Source organism: Numida meleagris, chromosome 9 (genome assembly GCF_002078875.1).
Source record: "Numida meleagris isolate 19003 breed g44 Domestic line chromosome 9, NumMel1.0, whole genome shotgun sequence".
In the NCBI taxonomy this organism is placed as follows: Eukaryota; Metazoa; Chordata; class Aves; order Galliformes; family Numididae; genus Numida; species Numida meleagris.
In genome coordinates, this window is record NC_034417.1 from 17,294,972 (window position 1) to 17,314,963 (window position 19,992).

At 51.4% G+C, this 19,992-nt stretch overlaps 1 protein-coding gene and 1 long non-coding RNA gene across 2 annotated transcripts in view; one reads left to right on the top strand and one right to left on the bottom strand.

The window, feature by feature from the left end:
* CHSY1 (chondroitin sulfate synthase 1) overlaps positions 1–19,986 on the bottom strand; it is a 61,793-nt gene extending 41,807 nt beyond the window's left edge. The window contains exons 1-2 of the mRNA XM_021407085.1: positions 19,906–19,986; positions 13,092–13,587 (exon numbers count right to left, since the gene is read on the bottom strand). Of these exons, the coding sequence (XP_021262760.1) occupies positions 13,092–13,587; positions 19,906–19,952 (543 nt within the window). The 5' untranslated portion in view covers positions 19,953–19,986. The remainder of the gene's footprint in view (positions 1–13,091; positions 13,588–19,905) is intronic.
* LOC110403625 overlaps positions 13,596–19,992 on the top strand; it is an 8,472-nt gene continuing 2,075 nt past the window's right edge. The window contains exons 1-2 of the long non-coding RNA XR_002441761.1: positions 13,596–18,257; positions 18,349–19,934. This is a non-coding gene — a long non-coding RNA (uncharacterized LOC110403625). The remainder of the gene's footprint in view (positions 18,258–18,348; positions 19,935–19,992) is intronic.

Sequence of the window (19,992 nt, forward strand, 5' to 3'; positions counted from 1 at the left end):
CATGGGCACGCAGGGTTCCAGGAAAAGGGGTGCTGCCCAGCACAATGTGCAGCATTTGGGGGAGACCAACCAGAATATTAAGAAATGGTCACGTTTCGCTATTATTCACCACTGAAACACCACAAGAACCACCATTGGTCTTTTCTTCTGCATATAATCATCACACTGATGAAACTGGCACAAACCCCAAGCTTTGCCCCATCATGCAAAGAGACAGAGGCACAAAGACAACCAGTGATATTATACTGGCTACCAAAGAAAACAAAATCCAAGCCACTGCCCTTCCCTGCACACTCTCTGCTTGGACAGGAAGAAAACACGCTCTCAGAAGTCACTCTCAAACCTCATTTTTGGATGAGGAGCTGACTGTTTTGCATGCTAACCAGGCATGAAATCATACCAGCTACAATGCAGGCTGCCTGGGCAGTTTTGTGTGCTGGCCACCAGTCAGGTGCCTGAGTGCTCCCACTTAGATTTCATTCGGATGCCATGCCAGAACACGTCCCATCAGCATCACACTCGTCACATTAGCGCAGGATGGTTTTGCTGCCATGCCAAAGCAGCTGAGTTTCAGAGCGCATTGCTTCCTTGGCAGGTATTCCTCCTTGCCTAGGGGAGACAAGCACTGGGGAGTTCTGTGTCTAGAAAAAATAAGATTATTGTAGCCCATCAGATACGATTCCGGCTTTAAGGATTATAGCTGTGTCATAGTGAGAGCCAGGGAAAACACCAAGTTGTTCCTTGACTCGCACCTTGTAACATTTTACTGTTTACTTACTTATTTGAGCCTGATTTCCTTTCTGAAAGCACATCTCGGTTCTCCTCTGCCTTCCCCACATGCCCAGCTCCCTTATTCTGACCAGAAAAACTGCCTGCAACCAAGGTCAAGTGCATTTAACGTTTGCACTGTCCACACTCCATAAGGAGACAGTATCTTCAGTAACTGCAAGAGACTCCTTATCCTTCAGCGCTTCCAACCTCAACTTCTATTACTGTGCTGACCCTCTGTGAACGCGAGCACCTCTGACAGGCCACCTGATTTACACATAGGCAGACAGACCAGAAGCTTAGAGCAGCAGTTACAAAAGGAGCAACATCTGCTCAGTAACCGTGAGGCAGAGCATTGCACAAGAGCAGTTCTCTTAGTCAGCCTGATATTGCAAACACCAAAAGAATTTGGTTCCCTCGTGTCTCTGCTCATGGGACCTCTGTTTAGAATATTTGGAATTACTTGGACTCCACACGCTAACAAGACCCCACTGGGTCTCACTCGTGCTCTGGCCACCTTTCACCTCCAGGAGGTTTTCCCCCACTGCTCCACGCTGCTCCCCGCTGCCGGCAGTGGGTCCCATCAGCACCCCTCATCTTCATTAACTAATTGCCTCCAATGAGTGCTCTGGGCCGCAGTTCAGAAGGGCTGCGGGAGAACCGCAGCTTTGTCCCTGCAGGGCTCCTCGCTTCCACTTCAATCCGTTCACTCTTTGATGCCCTCTGGGAACCGAAGCAAACAATGCTGATTACTTTTTGCAGCTTCTACCTGTGGCTTTTCTGCACCAGTCTGGTGGGGAGGGGGCACTTCCTGAGCTCACCCTGGGAAAAGGCTCATTCTGGCAGAAAATTCACTTCTCCCTGAAAACAAGTCTGCTCCTGCCTCCCCTCACCTCAGCCCTGACGGTGGAATTTTAATTGAAGTGACTGGGGCAGGAGGGAGGGAAGTGTGGCTTGGCTGCAGGCAGGACCCCAAGCCGGGTTCCCCACCTCACCCCAACGTTCCTCCTCCCGGAGACACCTCCATGCCAGGCGCTCCTTCCACTTCAGGATGAGAGAGCATGGGAAAGGTTTGTAAGACAGTTTGAGGCTGAAGCACAGAATTCTAGACCCAAGGTAATAGTTGCCTCAATGTCCTGGGAAAGCTGGCTCTTCTGAGTTTTCCCTGCAAGCAAGGTCAAAACCACTCTTCTTCAAGGTTGCTTGAGAACGGCAACCAGTCTAAAATTAAGCTGAAAAGTAATTTCTCATCTTCTTGTGAAACGCATCTTCAAAGCCTGAGCAGACCTGTGGCGAGAGCACAACAATCCCCAGAGAGCAGAGCAAGCACGGGCACACGTGGCTGCAGGGCAGGACTGCTGCTCTCGAGGGACAGAGCCTGTGGCACGCAGCACAGCCCTGCCCTGAGTCACCCCATGCCACCCCCAGCTACCAGGTTTCAGCATTTATCCACATGAGAACGTCAATGTGAAAGCAGAAGAGCTTAATGGGAAACAGGGCATGTCCCTCTTGTGCTCTTCCTTTATCCCACAAGATCTATCTTGTGGTAATTTGATGAAAAGTTGTTTTTCCAGCCAAGCTCTACTTTAAGTCAAAAAGTCAGCGGTGACAGCATCGGAATGCTATTTGGGAATGGAACTGGGGAGCTGTCAGCTAGCTTTGCGGGGTTAAGGAAAACCAACACAGCAAACCAAACACAGGAACTGGAAGATGGCAAACCTGAGAGACACCCGAAAGCCAACGGGGACAAGCAGCAGAGGGTCAGCGCTCACCGGGGCTCTGTCAGCCTGCTCTCTCCCTTCACTCCCTCCCCTGGATTACAAAAGATGAGCGTGCCATTTCTGGGCAGGCCTGGTTTCAGCAAAAAGACTCTTTGTGAAATCAGCACGAGGAGAAAAATTATTGGGGGCAGAGGGGTGAGATGATGGGGAGGAGAAAGACAGGAAGGAAGTCATCCAGAGGCTGCATTAAAGCAGAACATCCCTGTAAAGCTGGGGCTTCCTTCCAGCTGTGAGGTGCCCTGTGAAGGATGGAGTCCCTCCGCTGCTGCACACACTGTGTTCCAAGCCAGGTCTGTCTCCAGAGCAGAAATTCAACACATTTTTCCACCAGAGAACATTCTATTGTCCTACAGCCACGCTGCCAAATTTGGATGTTTAATTCAGTCCCCGAGTGCGAAACAGAAGGATCCCAGTCCTGCTTTTACAGCGAAAACCTCCAAGCTAGCACTCCAGCACAACCAGCGCTGGCTTTGCCCGGGGCAGGACACAGCACAGCTCCTTGTCCCCAGACGGAAAGGGAGGCAGCACACAAACAACATCTCCCTGTGCATCGCAGCCTCGGAGCACCTCGCGCAGCAGCAACCGGCGCTAACAGTCTGAGGCACCTCGGCAGATGTATAGCCAAGGGCCTATAAAAGAGCCTTTGTGCCGGCTGGAGGGAAACAAGGCATTTCTGTCCGTGAGACAGCCCCGACCACCTCGCGGGACGAGCGGGGCCGCACATTGCACGCTTCCTCTGCACTGGGATGCAGGAGGGCAGATGGCACGGAGCAGCCGCGGCCCATGCGTCTGCGGAGGAGCCCGGGGTCACCCACACGCTGCTCCGCAGCCAGACACGCACCCGACATCCTCATTTCTAGGCCTCCAGCCGCTATCCTGCACATTGTCAAATATCCTTTTCACCTTCACCCTAGTTTCCCATTCTAGACTGGGCTAACTCCTTAAGGCTGCAGGAGCTGTGCTGTTATTTCTGGCCTGGAATAGATAAGAAACCACGTGGATGATTTCTCCCCAGAACAAGCGCAAGCAGCAGAGACGATACCATCAGCAAATCTCAGGGTTCAGCTCAACGCGTTATTCCACGGGCTCAGAGGTGGCTCAGCTTCCAGTTGGGCCCAGCAACAAGGACTGTGCAGCTGCAAGAGGCTTCCGCAGCAATCACGGCACGATTTCAATGCTACGGAGCCAGAGAGAAGGGGATAAAAAAAGATTATTTGGAAACGTCGAAGAAAAATGGCTCTGTTCAAAACCTGGAAAAGTCACAGCTTACTAATATTGCCAGGGAAGCAAAAGCCCCGCTGCTTTATGGAGATTAAACCCGCTATTGTCTCTCAGTTGTCGTTTTTTTTCTTTATTAAAAGTCCCCCTTGGCTGAAGATGTTCGGAAGCGTCTTCAACAGAAGGATACAAAACCAAACACGTCAGCTAAGTAAGCTGCAATAAGGTTACACAAACACAAGGCAAGGTAAGGGTGAGGTTTCTTGACAAATCATCTGTGAGAAGGTTAAACAAGCCTCTCTCTTGTCAGGACAGCAAAGATATGCATGCACAGGAAGAGTATTTCTGCTGACCTGGACCACGATCATGAGAAGCGTGCATTCTGCTGCCACTCTGGTCCAACAGGACTGGTTTTAGCAAAGCATCTGCTCTGGAGGCCCTGTGAAATGACTAAAAAAGTTGGGTCGGGTTTTTAACACACTCTGCATCCATACACGGAGGAGGACTGCAGGAAAAAGAATTTATGAAATGCTCGGGCCTAAGACACAGCCAGTTGGCCGCCTAGAGCTTCTGCGAAATTACACTTCATGTTAATTATGAGCACCCACTTCCTAAGAACATTTTCAGTTCTTACTAAGGACAAAGAACATCCCCTTTCACAGGGACGCTGAGAAGTGAACTCTGCTGTCTCAGGGGCAAATGTTTTCTCTCCCTGTAAGACAGTAACATGTATTTCAAAGCGTGGTTACAAAGGATTAAGGCAGCTCAGTTAATACAAACTAGCACTCTCTCCTGCATTCCTCACTAATACAGTGGTGACACAACCAGCCAAAACATTTAGCTTTAATTCAAATACGGTTTAAGGAAGTTACTGCCAAGTAATTAAACCCATTGAAGGCTTGCGAGCAGAGGAACCTTCGTTAAGGCTCCGCTGCTATTCTCCGAGCGCTTCTCTAACCAGCTGCACCAATCTGAAGTGGCAGCCGTGAACACGAGCAGGGTTTTTAGGATCAGACTTGTGCCTCTCAGAGCACACTGCCCGAGCTCGGAGGGGCTGTGGCAGCCCCACTACGGGCGAGTTTCCTGGTGCCATGCTGCTTCTCCCTATTCCGACACAAAGAAGGTGACAGGAGCACTTCCGGAACCGCAGGCAGCTTCTCTCTCACCATTTTCCTGCTTTCTAATGAATGGAGCCCAAACCATGGGCTCCCACTATTTCATTGCTAGAGCTAACCTCTGCCTAAGAACCTGTGCTTAATCCACAAAGAGCATCGGATGCTTCTGAAAAGCGCTTCAAGAACAAAAATACAGCACTCAGCAGGAGCGCATAAAACCATTCAGTTCGAAGGATTAAACTCAGAAGCTTGGATGGAGCTTAGATCCACCAGGCATGATCCTACCCGTGCTCCCTTCAACAGGCATTGTGCCTTCTCCTAAACATCTCCCTAAACTAATGCCTCTGAAGTCTAGGAGCAGCATCTCGCAGCTCTGTGCAAATGTCTCGGGGCCCATCCTGCACAGACACGTGTTCTGAGCCATTCACCACAGCAGCACAGGGCAAGCCAGCCATTTCCCATTCAGAAAGTCTTAAAAGCACTCAGGGTCACTAATGGCAATGTAAGTTGCACACAGGCCTTTGACTCTTTTTCTGAAGCCTCCACTGCCACTGCAAGTCACCGGCACGAAGCTGACTCAGTACAAGAATCCCACCGACACAGATCAGCCACAGCTTTCACTTTTGTTTCATTACCATACCAGGATTTCAGACGTGCTCAAAAATGCATCCAAGCAATCACTGACAACTCAAGGGCATCATCAGAACTCTACTGGTAAGTGAACTAACCAGCACTAAACTTTCAGTTCTGCAAGGACCCCAGACAAGCTTTCTACCCAAAACTTCAAGGCAATCAAGACCACTTGGGTCCCCCAACCCTTCCAATTGCGTTCCCAGCTTCTCTGTGACACATAAAGGTCACGTTGTTCTAGGCATGCAGGAGGATAATCCCCACCCTTCAGGCAATCAGGATTTCTGGCAAGATTTTAAGAGGTCTCCAGCTGATAACCATGAAAGTTCACACCGCCAGGAGTCCAGATAAGCTCTTAACTCAGGAAATTAGTGCTAAAACGTTTTAAGCATTTCAGGGATCAATTAAGGAAGGTGTAGCAAAGTAGAATAAAGTTGTTTTGGTTTTGTTTTTTTTTTTTTTCCAAATCGGATGGTTTTAGAACAGAAAACAACAGCAGCAGCAGCTCTTCAGCGGGGAGGTTTCACAGGAAATGAGGTTAGACAGATGCTGAACAATTAATCCTCCTGCAGCACGGGCTACGTGCTGCAATCGGTTTGCATACACCATCTGCAGAAGCACCAGGCATCAAGCACAGCTATGGCCCTGCTGCAAGAGCTTGGTGCTGTGGCTGTCTTCCTGCACCTTCTGCAGGGCTGTGCAGGAAGCAGTGGTCACAGAGATAGCAGCATCCCACTAAGTTACTTTCCCCCAAAACATTAAGAAAAGCCTTCTAAGCACAGCAACGTACCAACACAGTTGACTATAACCAGTGTCTAGAGCAACGTGAAGTAATTATCTGGGTGCCTTCACCCAAAATGATGTTTTACAGTAAATTGTTTTGTTTTTTTTTTTAATAGAAGTAAAACCCCTCGTATCCATCCATTTAAAAAACCCACCTTTTCTTTCCTCCTTGTGATAATTTAATAGCTTTTATTAAAGAAATCACATTAGAAGCATAACGCAGCCAGCACTGAAAGCACCTGAGCTGGGTGTGCTCCTGCCATCCCTTGGGTGACCTCAGTTAGTTTACATTAAGCCCCTTCCTCACATCAGCACTTCATTTTGATTTCCCATCGCCAAACAGGCCTGGCTTTTGTCTCCCTTTCTTACAGGCTCTGACACCTCCGTGCTGCTGGTGCTTTAAGCCGCTCACACAGCTTGGTGGTAACAGACTGAAAAAAGCAGATATTCCCCCCAGATTTACACACACGCCTCCCAAAACATCCAGGTCTCTGTTACCCTCTCCCTGTACACCAGCTGAAAACCTCCATGCCAAGAGCCCCAGCTGAAGCTGCCTTGGATCTACTTAACTGAGAAANTGAAAACCTCCATGCCAAGAGCCCCAGCTGAAGCTGCCTTGGATCTACTTAACTGAGAAAGCCAATTTTCTTTTTTTTTTTTTTTTTTTTTTTTTAACAGCCCAGTCACTTGGGGTATTTCACAACGAATTTGTTTGCACAGAGGCACGCAACGGTTTACTGCCCCAGGGTGAGGGCTGCTGGCTTTTAAACCACTCCAATCCCATCCTGAACCAACTGGTGTCCTTCCAAGGGCCCCAGGCAGGTGGCATTCACCGGGGATTACAGCACAAAGCTTGTTAGGGACAAGGAAGGATCAGAGCGCTGTGCCTCATGGCTCCAGCAAGAACCTACCCTGCAAAGCTGGAGGGCATTCCCATTGCTTCAGGAGAGAAAAATACACCAGAAAGCTTCTGGGCACAGCCTCCTCTCTGCCTATCCCATGGCCGCTAAACCCAGCAAACTCAAACCCTCCAATATCTTCTGTGCACCTTAACTAAGCAGCTGGGATGACACAGTGTTTTATTTGAGTTCTTTACCCCGCCATGCGATGAAGGATTAGCCTTGTCCTCAAGATAACAGCTAATCCAGGCAGCTACCAAACTCAGCAGGCAGGCAGACCCCGATCTTAATAGAACCACTGCACCCCAAAAAGCCAATAATGGGGAAAAACGTGTCTACACCACAGCACCAAACAAACCTCAGCACAGGCACTGCGGCCAGTCATCCAGCCAACCAGGAACAGATTAACCACCCGTGTGCTCACAAAAATGGGTCAGTCTCAAACAAGTACCTGTAGCCTGCAAAGGTTCGTGTGACCACAAATCACACGGGGTTCCCCATTTAAAACAGGGGAGAGCAGAAATCCGTGAGATCCAGGCTCAGATGACTTCGGTCACCTCAGAGCATGATTCAAAGCGGTTCTTGGTCTCCATAACAAACAGAAATCCTTTACCAGCCTAGGTTCAGAGGTCACTATGAAACGATCTGTTGGTGTCACCAGTTTTTCCCCTCTGAGATGTTTCTTTCTCAAATGTGTAATTATTTTCTGAAGTGAAAGACTTTGGTTAAGACTTGGGTGCAGATCTGAGGTCTCTGCTCCTACTCTGAACCCTCCTAACCCACACCTTGGTTTCACCAACCCAAACTGCTGCCTCTGCTCCTTCTGTGACCTCTCTGCCCTCCTCCTTAGCAAACATCACTCCCAAAATTAGGCCCCGTGGTCACCTCTAGCTGCCTCCCCCTCTGCACTGCAGACTCCCTGTGCCATCAGCAGGCGTTTCAGCCTCCCCAGGTATCACCTCTCCAGCCTGGATAAGGCTCCTCTCTATTCTTACCTGCATGCTCTGACAGTACCCCTGCTCGTTACCCTCATGAAGGGCAATCTCTATCCATGCACCACCCCAGGACGAACAGCCACCCACCTCTAACTTGATCTGAAGCCAAGCAGACGTCTCTGAAGCATCTCAAAGATTAAATTCACCGCTTAAGATAAGTCCATTTATAAACATCCACCGTAAAACACTGGGATGCTTGTATTCTCCCTCTCTCACACGCATGATTTATACCACAGGTTCCTCGAACGAAGAGCTTCAAGGGGCTACATGCACACGGCGGGATGCAGGTCTCTGCTGCTGTCGGGCTTGCCAAGTTCTGCACTTTCACTTAAAAAGAAAAAAAAAAAAAAGAAGAAAACAAAGAAAACAAGAGCACGAGCTTTGAAGCCAGGACAACGCGTATAAATCAGAGCACCTGATTTCAGAAGCGCAGCTGGATGCTGCTCCCAAGAAGACACGTCGAGCCTCATGTGTCTGCTGCCTGGAGTCCATCACAAGGATCCACAGTGACCCAGCATCGCGGTTCAGTGCAGCCCATGGAGAACCACGGTGCCCAAAGCACAGCAGCCCCAGGCACATCCCTGCCCACCCCACCCTGCGCTGGGCATCAGCCAGCTGGGAGCAGGCTGCTCTGCTTCCTCCTTTCTCAGAGGGCAAAGCAAGGGAGCTGGAGGTCAGCAGGCAGGAGGTGCATCTGTCCCCAGTGTCTGGGTTCTGATCAATAGCTGCAGGACTTGCCTTTTTCTTGTCTCCTTTTTTTTTTTTTTTTTTTTTTTCTTCTCTGACTTCTGGCTATCATGCAGAAAACCATAAACTTTAGTTTTGCCCAGGGGAGAGTCCATTCCAGAAACAGTATGTTCTGGCACTGCCAATGTACTTGGCAGATAGTACGTGCACTTCGAGGGCTTTCCTAACTTCAGTGAGTTTCAGAGTAGCAATTATCCTCAATTATTGCAGATGAAAGACTGCACAAAATGCCAGCACGAACCCACTCTCCTCCCAGAAGCCCCTCACCACCCACAGCCACCAGCACCCCACTCCTCCCCAGCCAGCGAGCTTGGAACACTCCTTGATGCCCACATTTCCTGATGGGGTCACTCCCTTGGTCACAACCTTTTTTTCTTTGCCATTTACAGAGGGGTTCATTACTGAAGAAACAATTGGATATGTATCAGCAGTACCTTGATTTCCAGCAGCTATGGAGCCCTCGTGTGAAAGGTACCAGCACTCTTAAGCTGCAGATACCAAACTCTCCATACTGAAACAACGCTCAGCGGGTTGCTACAAACAAGATGGAAAGGATACTGAGCTACAGAAGGATGGCTTCACAATTCAGATGTGTTTAAAGGAAACCTAAACTCGGAATGAAAACTGAGATCAGCAATCCGTTGGGACGGTTAAATCACAGATGAGATGTCTGCCATCATAGCTGGGACACGAAGGCAGAGCACAGCACTGCAGTGCCGCAGCACACGGAGCAGCCCTGGCATCTGCTCAGTGCCAACCTGAGAGCTGCCAAGGGGAGATGGGAGAAGGAAAGGGACTTAGACACGTAAATTGTTTCTGAGGAGAACACCCAGGGGTGTGCCAGGAGCCCAAAGCACCAATATTCACTAGAAATGCAGAGTCACGTCCTAGCGAGTGCAGCACAAGCCTTTCCCCCTCTTCAAGAGAAAGGACTGCACTGTATATTGCCTCATAAACCACCGAGCTCCCATCTGTACTCTGCAGATATTTCACAGCCCCGCTCTTTTTACGGGCTTTTCTCCACAGCTTTGGCTGTTCCACCCTACAGACAGCTGAGGTTTAGAGCTATTTGTCAATAGCCGTGGCAGCCTTGGTTTTCTTTTTACAATGATGATAATCCTTGCTGTAAAGAACATTTTAAGACATATGTCTCACCCGTGACTCACTCGACTTGTCCCATGGAGGGGCCACGGCCACACACCAGTCACAGGAACCCGAAACCCATCGGTGCTGCAATCTGCTCCCGGAGCTGAGCCGGAGGGTGAGCCGGGTTCTCCTGCAGCCTGCCCCTACTTTTGTTGCATCTTTTCTGGGGCAGGGCGAAGCAGGAAGCCCAAAGAATCGCGGTGTCAATTCTCGTACTGTATTTGCTGAAAAGCTCCCGAGGGCAGGAAGAGTGCGAACAAACCTTTACAAGTCTTGAAACGGGCAATAAGCGGGGCCGCTAATGAAGCGGTCTGAGAGGCACTGCAGAGAGCAGCAAAGTGACAGCAACACAGGAAGGGGGAAAAAAGGGTTTAGAGACAGACTGCCGAGAGCAGGAAAAAAACACAGAGCCGGGACTGGAGGCGCGGCTGGGCACACCACTAGAGAGAGAGGCAGCAAAGATGAGCAGCACAGTGAGGACATTGTAGGATCCTAAAATCAGAGAAAGGGGGCACTGACAGTCATGGCGATGAGTAAAACGACTCCGGGCACGGTGCCCACGGCAAGGGCAGCACAGGAAAAGAAACCGCCCGAGGGGAGCTCCAGCGGGGCCCTGCGTGCGCTGGGGCTGAAACCAAAGAGCCGGGGGCAGCCGCAGCCAAGGACCCGAGCTCCTCACTGCTGCTGCAACGTGAGCCTGCAGAGAGGCAATGCAGGAGGTGAAGCTGGAGCTGCTCAGGTTTGGTTTTTCTGAGGCCAACACAGTCCTGTTTGCAGAACCTCGTGCTGCAGCCGTTTCCCTTTCAGTGGGAATTCTGAGAAAGGCAGTGGCTGTGCCCCAGCACAGTTCTGCTCCATCAGAAGCCCCGTGCAACACAACACTGCGCAGTGCTCGCGGTGCCCTGTTACTTGACATTCATCACCGTACAAGACATGGAAAATGTCTCTTTTACACCCAGCTTCCCTAACACAGCTGTTAAGACAGCTGTGCTATTTCACACTGCTACTGCTTTGTCTTTGATAAAATAGCAGGCACGTTTCATCTGCTTGTCCAGGCGGTGAGAGGACCGGATCGAAAGCCACAAAAAGATGGCAGGATTTGAAGTTGAGAGGCCTCAACTGAATGAGAGCAGAGTTGTTCCTTGTGGAAGCTGCACCACCTGAAAAATTCTTCCACCTCTCCAAAACTTGACCCTGAGAGTGGAGAGGCCCTAAGAAGTTGGGGGTGCCCCATCCCTGGAGGTGCTGAGGTTGGATGGGGCCCTGGGCAGCCTGAGCTGGTGGGGGACAACCAGCCCACGGCAGGGGTTGGAATTGGACGATCTGTAGGGTCCCTTCCACCTTAAGCCATTCTGTGATTCCAAGAAACAGCTGAGCTTCAGCAGCGCATGCCCACGAGCATTTCTGAGCACCCTGCAGCTCACGCACCTCACACATTGCAGCTCCAGGCAGCTCACCTGGAAGAACCCAGCGCTACGGGCCACTTCACAGAAGCTGATCAAACAAAGCTGCTTCTGAGGTGCTGTCATTATTTCAACCCAACATCTGATCGTATTGAATTGAGGGGGGGGGGGGGTCTTTGCCAGTTTCAGTAGGACCAAAACGCTGACCTCCAGGAAGTACCAAACACCACACGGTAGAGGCATTCATACCGAAAGTTATTCCAATTCAGAATGACTGAAGTGAAAATGTTATGCTGCCAGAAACTGTGGAAAAAACGTTACTGACTCCTTGTGAAGGGCTAACCACAACGCTGGCAGTGCATAAACTAATTCCAGGTCGGTGAGCCGGGAATGTGGACAGCCACTGTCAGTCCAGAAAGCCTTTATGAACAAAAGGTAGGAATAAGTTACTGCAGCTGGAAACCTCCTTCCCCTCCCACAGCAGCTCTCCTGTCACCAAACTGCGAACTGAAATGAAGCACGAGCTCTCGGGGGCAGAGGACTCAGTAAACACGTCAAAGTTTAACGCGAGGCTTTGCCAGTGAAAGAGGAGTCAGCAGCAGCATCCGTGACCACGGCTCCGCTGTCAGATGGAAGGAAGAATCTCCCTTTTTACCACGTCTCATAAAAGGACAAAGCAGTAGTTGTAAACCAGTCATAAATGCTTGCATAAAGAAGATAAACCGTTCGCCCTCTATTGCGCTCTCAGCTAGTTTCCCAGAGAAACCCGCTAGCATTTTCCCTGGTTCTGGAGGAGAAACTGCAGGTTGAGCCCAGCAGGTGTTTCCAATCAGACAGTCTGTAAACAAGCAGGGCTCACTTCAAAGAGCTGAGGACCCCAGCAGGAGAATCCCGTTGCCCCCCACAGGAACCCCCAGCATCCCGCAGCAGCACAAAGCACTGCCAAAAGCGGGCTGAGGACTCTTGGCCTTTTTCTCTCAAGATGCCAACCCCGCAGCCAGAGCATCACGAGCAGATGCTGCCTGTCAGTGTCAGAGCAGTGGCTTGTCCCTGCTGCCATCAAGGAGCTGATTGGCGGGTGCTGGCAGGACAGCATGACAGTGCCAGCGCCGATGAGACACATCTGCAGTAGCTGTGGTTTGGGAAACACTGCCACTGTCAAGGCAAACAGCTGTCAGCCGGGCACGTTTTAACTGTGGCAAGAAACACAGCAATGGTATCACCTATTTTCCATGCTGATACTGTGACATAGCCAGCAAAAAAAAAAAAAGATAAAAGAGGGTTGGGCAATCAAGACCGCAGGGATCAGTCACCACTTACTTAAGCTTATTCCCCTTTTGATTAAATAAACGCACCCATATGAACAATGAACATTCCTCCCACCACCCCAGTGTGCCCAGCTGGACTCTGGTTCCTCCTTACTTCCATGTTCACGCAGGTCTCTCCTGGGACAACACACGTAAGAAACAAGAGCACCAAAACCGTATGACATCCAATGGCAAAGGGAGGTGAGCTCTGCAACAGCTGCTGTGCAGCTCTACAGCAGAAGCCCCCAGCAGCCAGCCTCTGCCTCCCCCAAAACACACTCCCTTCTCCCTGGCCTTACCTCGTATGACCACACGCACTGCACTCCCGCAAACCTCCGCACGCATCTTCCCACTTCCACGTCCTCGTGGGTGGTGTACATCTCTCGCAGGCACTCGCCAATGTGGGGCACCATTCTCCGCAGGACTTCCCGGCTCATGATCACTCCGGGTCCCCCCATGCAGAAGTTCTCACCCGGCTCCAGCGCCAGCTTCCCCATCTCCTCCGTGGTGCCCAGGCCGGTCTGCCCAAGAAAGAGGGGCTCACTGCTGTTCAAACTCCTCAGGAAGTTCTCCAGTTTGTCCCCTTTGATGTAAACGTCGTCATCGGCTCTCATAAACCATTCGTATTTGTCCAAGTAGTGGTCATGCATGTATTTGAGCATCATGAAAGATTTCTTCTGGGGTGGGTAAGAGTCATCGACACCTGGGAGCGGCACGATGGGGATGGGGATGGAGGTGTCCGAACCCTCGCTGGAGAAGAATTCAACCTTGCCAGGAATGCTTTTGGACCAGGTTCTAGATGAAAAAGACAGGAAGAACTAATTGAGCATGCAGACAGAGGGAAGCAGAAAGCGCTACCCAACAGAGATAACTCGAAGGAGCTGCACCTCATTTGCTTCACAAATTTTCTTTTTAAATGCCTGGAAGGGTTATTTTTTTCCCCATGCAAACGAAGGCATTCACACTGCACCTTGAGCAACTGGTGCAGCATGCAGAAAGATCTAAGACAGCAAGCACCTGAACGTTGCTTTTGCAGATGCAGCTGGGAGAAAAATAATACGGTAAGAGCAGTTCACTCTGTCCTTAAGCATACTCAGTGTCAGTCTAAAGCAACGCCAAAGGGAACCAAGACAGGCAAACAGTCCCTACAACGGGATTTAATGCCTCAGAAGTTCCCTGTGAGTTATTCAGCATCATATCCACGTCCCATCTCCCCTAAGCCCCCTCAAAGCTCAAATGCATGTTCAGAAGTACTGACTTCCAAGGGCTAAATAGATGGCAAATTTCACATTAACTCATCAAGAGGCTGTATCCTATGGGAAAGCACAGTGCATGGTAGCAACGTGACAGCTCTGCCACACCAGCACGGGACTGGTGTAAAAAGCAGACCGGGACATTCATGATGGACATGTAACAGCACTCCCCAGGCGTAGGACACAGTCTTCCTTCAATACATCACCGTCACTTTGCCAGCTGCCTCCCGGCACCGCTTCTTTGCCAAAAGCAGAACAGACTTCGGGCAGCAGAAACCACACGCGATTCGAAATGTGCAGAATTAGCCACCACACCAAGCCAGAAATTTAAAAATATTTCAAAAGAATCCAACTTTAACTTCGCCTGGGAAATGCTAAAGCATTTAAGTGGGACTAACTACATACCAGCTTGGACAGTTACACACCAATTCAGCTTTGTGCAATGAATATCGTCCAATTGCTTTAAAAGCTTTGTCTTCTGCGTTTCTTACTCATAGGGGTAGTGTTACATTGGAAAAGTTTAGATCCTGGCTTCCCACAGAAGCACACAGCGAATGAAGTCAATGGAAACATTCCTGTTGACTTCACAACAGAGGTGATGGGGCCCTTAATCACCAGTGATGTAATTAATGCACAGTGATAGCTACATCCTGTCAGAGCGGCACAAGTTGAAATGACACATCCTCATCTTGAGCTTCCGTTAGCTGCGAAGGAACGTGTTTATTTTCTGATGGCCACGCTCTGGGTGCACACCAGCGGGTCTGAATGAAGAGATCACGTGGGAAACTGCTCTTCCCATAGCAACTCACTCTAAAGACTTCATCAAAAAGCAAGCTCTCGACACACTCAGATTTTCAACTCAGAGAAAGGAAGGGTGGGAGCTGAGAGCTGCAGCTCATCTCACCTGCTGGGACTGGCTGTGATTTCTGCAGGACTGACCCTCACCATTTGATTTTATTTTTAATTTTAATGCCCCTCTCCTACTGGTTCCTGATTTCCATTTTCTCCCCACCCTCTAACCAGCCTCCCTCACCTCGGGACCCCCTTTACTGTTGTCAGGACAGAGATCCCATTCAACAGAGGTGGAACAAAACATATGTACGTCTATAAACCGAGGTAGATTTGATTTCCAGCCCTCATCTTGCATTAAAGCCCCCGGCTCAAAGCCAGCTTGGCCCAATTGTTTCTTGGACCTGGGCCATATTTAAAGTTTCATGCTGAAGCAGGAAGAAAGCAGAGAAATCTCCCTGCAGTTTCAGGGTCACAGCGCACAGAACAGGACCGTGCCCGTGCCATGACTGCACCCCGAGGACCTGCAGCCTGGGGCAGCACCAAGACACGGCAGCAGGATTGCAGCGCGTTTGAATTCAGACAGATGAAATATGCTCCCACACCGCAAAGCTGCCCACGAGTCTGTGTCAGTGTGAGTGCTGCCCAGCAGAGGCTAAAACAATGCTGACCCCCACGTGCTGCCCACGTGCCACATCCCCATGGTTCTGGGGCACCTCCAGGGATGGTGACCTCACCACCTCCTGGGCACCCTGTGCTGCTGCAGCACTGCTCTTTCTAAGAAACGTTCCCTAGTATCCAACCTGACACTCCCTTGGTGCAACTTAGGGCCATTACCTCTTGTCACAGGCCATACACTTCACTGTACGGGCACCTTTCTGACCCCAGTCACCACCAGAATTAAGGACTGGTAAATGCAGGGGTGGATTCTGACCAAAGGTACTTCTGTGTTCTCTGACTCAGGTTATGGGCAGCAGCCTGACCTGTCCAGCTCCTCAGACACAGCCAGCACCTCCCTGCTGCAGCACTGCTCCCACCAGCTGACACTGCTCTCCCGGTCAGGGCTTCTAAGGTAAGATCTCCAAACGAATCTCACGTTGGATAAGTAAACAAAAAAACACAGAGGAAAATATTTTTAGAGAAACCTGGCACTGCCTTTCCCTCAGGAGGACTCCCTGGTCACCCTTGGCTGTCACCACATCCCTGCCACCAGACCCTGCCATCCCTGCTGGTGGCCTTGGCCAGTTGAGGCTCTGGGGTGCTCGACTGTCCGGAGACAAATATCAGGTTGAGGATACAACCGATACGTGCGCTGCATTGGTCATTTAAAAACCAAACAACCCCCAACCTTATCTCCTCCATGTAATCTGAATCTGCTTGGTTAAACGGGAGGATGCGCACGAATCAGGACAGCAAGGCTCTCTGTTACCTCCCCAGGAGCACGCTGACAGCACGCCCGGCCATGTGCGACCTGCTTTCTCCGTGCACCGGGCACCCAAATCCAACAAAGGAGAGGGTAACGCTGACAGGAGCACAGCTTGGGGCAGGAGGAGCACAGACCCAGGGTGCTGTATCTTCCGCTTCCGCAGTGCTCCCGATTTATTTGTATTACCTTGTTTTTATCACAGCTCTGCAGACTCAGCACAAACAACCTGCTACCTCAGGTTTCCCCGTGAAACAGAGGATGGAAACTGACCCACCGCCTGTAGGCACATGGACTGAGCGTGTGCCCCACAGCTCCAGGCCATGTGGCAGATGGACGATGGACTCAATAATCTTGGCGAGTCCCTTCCATCTGAACTCTTCTGCTCTATGTGGTTACCTTGGGGTACGCAGGTGACTTCATTTCTCCTGATGACCCACGCACCAACACCGCTCCTATTTGATGCACGTCATACCTTTCTATTAACATTTGTGGAAATTTTAGGTGGCTTTTTACCAGGAAAGCCCCAGTACGTCGTGTTTGCCCCAGGCAATACAGGAGCAGCCAACGCAGCATTCTGACGTGGTACAGCTGATACGCTGACCAGAACACGTCAAGCACTGTCGTGATGTCCAAAGTCACTTCTTCCAAGAGATAAAAGAGCGCGCACACTGCGATCCACCCTATTACCTCACCACCAACCAGAAAGGACCAGAAACAACAAATACCACCCAACAGCCTAGACAGAGGCTCTGAGTTTATTAAAAAAAAAAAAAAGGCATAAAAATGTGTTTGGCATTATGCTTCTGCAGCAGCTAGCGGGGGCTTAGAGAGATAATACCAATGCCTTTCAATCCCAAATCCTCCTGGCTGCCTTTCACTCAGGCTCCTCCAAGCACCCAGGTATTTAGATCCCAGAGAGTCCAAGGCACAGCTCCCAAGGGCACACTTCTGCCCCGTGCTCAAGGGAGAAGGGTTCAGCCCAGGTACAGTAATACAATCCAGCATTTCTCCTGCCCTTGTGCAGATGGCTCTGCGAGACTGCAAAGTCCCAAACCAAGAAATCCCATGGCCCTGTTCCCACAGAGCTATGGAGCAGTCACAGCGCTGTGGACGAGGCAGACGTGGTCTCAGATGCCAACCCCTAACGCCCAGCATTAGCTGCATTCACACTGCTCTGCTCGCAGGTTTCCCAGGAAATCTAGTTGCTATGCAATTTAAAAAAAAAAAAAAAGTTAACTGCCTGATATTTCTGTTCCTGTGGCAGCAGGCTTAAATCTTATGGGAGAACGCTTATCCCTACGCTCTCCTTCCTGTAAGTCTTTTAGGACAACTCCCCTCTATTGCAACGTATTGCTGCACTTTCCCTGAACCCCTGCTGTACCTTAACTCCTTCCTGCGCTGCTCCTCTCCTGCCTCTTTCACATCTTTTCATGTGACACCGCAGCTTCTGCTGCTGCACTTCACCAGCCTGCTCAGAGGGAACCTGCCTGTCAGAGCCAATAACTGCCGAGCCTACAGATCTGCCCAGGGAAAACCTGGCGATCTGAAGCTTATTCTCTGCCTCGCAGACTACAAAAGCACAACTGTTTCAAAGAGCCGGCGTCTCCTGAAAATCCAGCGGCCCGCTCTGCCTTGCAGTGGTCATTTTGCCGTGATTGATGTTCAGGAAGTGGATTGCTTCCCCTCTCGTTAGATCCTATCTGGATTCACGGCAGCTCCAATCAGCGAATGCTTTCCGCTCTGGCCCCTTTCAGCAGTGCCTGTCAATGGCCTTTGAGCCGCAGCAGTGTGGAGGTATTCAGCCCCTGCATCCCTAATTCCTTTCAGCGGAATCAAGGCTCCGCACACGCTGCCACCCGGGAAAGCCTTGCGAGCAGCTTCCCGTCGGGCGCGCCGTGCCAGCGATTCAGCTCACCAGGATGCTTTGTCAATGTGGTAATCCCAGCGATTGTCTGCTTGAACACTTCATGGCAATCAAAAGCCATTTAGGATTTCAGGTTTGTCTTCCTCTCCCCCCCCTTCCCCACCTTCTCCCAAAGATGTCTTCCTGTCACCAGGACATGAGCTCATTTCTTTTGCCCATGGCAGGAGGAAGATGCATTCAGCCCTACCGCAACGCTAAGAGTCCCCATTATTCAGCCCTTCCGAGAGCTGACAGCCCCTCTGGAGGTTAAACCAAAATAGAAGCGCAATAAAAAGCGATGCTCTGCCTCCTTCCCAGGGCAGAACGAACCCGATCCGCTACGTTGCATCTTTAACCATTTTATTTCATGCTCGGACGTTGCAGATTTGGATCCATACACCTTTCAAGCACGGAACCATTCAGCAAGCACAAACCAAGGGGTGAGAGCCCTTCCCACTTCCCATTCTAGCAAGGTGGGGAGGAGGGGGACCAGTTTGGATATTGGCAAACATTTCTTCTCAGAAAGAACAATAATGCGTTGGCACAGGCTACGCAGAGAGCGGTGGGGTCACCGTCTCTGGAGGTGTTTCAGAATTGTGTAGAATTGGGGACACAATCAGTGGGCACGGTGGGGGTGGGCTTGGGGATCTGAGATCTTTTCCAACCTCAGCGATTCTATGAATGAGGAAACACCCACAACCAACCCCACCTGAGGGCCATGCTGGGAGAACTGCCCCTTCTGGGATCCCTGACACGAGGCTGATGGCTGCCGGGCAAACTGCTCTGCCCAGGACCTGTTACACGTGTCCCAACGCGACTCCATGTAAATGCGAATTGCGCAGCTCGTGGGAGCCGCAACCCAGCACGCTCCAACCCACACGGTAAAGAAAAATACATAACCCTGAAGAAACACATTCTTTCGCCTATTTCAAAGCATCAGTCACACACCCTTTGTAACTTAATTACAGATCGTCTGCTGGAAGAAGGCGTTAAGGCTCCATTAAAACCGACTCTGGTGTCTGATGTGCTTCAGACTGCCCCAGCTGAGCCATTTCGCCACCCCTGACGCTGATACGAAGAGAAGCAGCGGGAGGAGGCGGCCGGGCCACGGGGCCAGGCACGTCCCAGGGATGGAGCGGGGTTCGTCCCAGCACAGGAATAAAGGAAGGGGACGTTTTATTGGGGAAGACCCGCCCTGGAACCCCCGCTGCACCCAGCTGGCACGCAGCTCTTAACTCTTTCCGATCCCAGCCCAGCACCAGAAGAACGGGCGCGTTTCGGCGGGGCTCTGCGCGGCCACATCTCCGCACGGTGCGGGCCAGGGCGTGACAGCGGCACACGGCACACGGCCGCGCCCGGAGGGCAGCGCACCCCGCACCGCTGCCGCTACCTGCTCCAGCACAGCGCGCAGCGGCTGCCGCCACCCTTTGTTCCCAGACACGTTTCTGGGTCTCCGCTCCGCTCAGTCAGTCACGGATCCGCGGACGGACGGCGGATCCCCAACTTTCTCGCTCCAACAGCTCTCGCCACGAGCGGAGCACGCTCGCAGCGCAGCGCCGGGCCCGCGGCACACGCCGAGGAGCGCTGCGATGAGCCAGGGCTGAGCGCGGGGCCGTGCCCGGGCCCCGGTGACCACCGCGGCTCAGCGCGGGGCTCCGTCCCTCCCTCGGCCGCGGCGCCGCCGCTCCATCCCCGAGGCGCGGCCCCCGGCAGAGCTCCGCCCGCCTCCCCCTCTCTCTCACCGGTGCGCAGCCACGGCGCGGCTCCTCAGGTACTTCTGCGCCGTCATCACCCCCACGAAGAGGAAGCTCTGCGCCGGCGGACCGGGG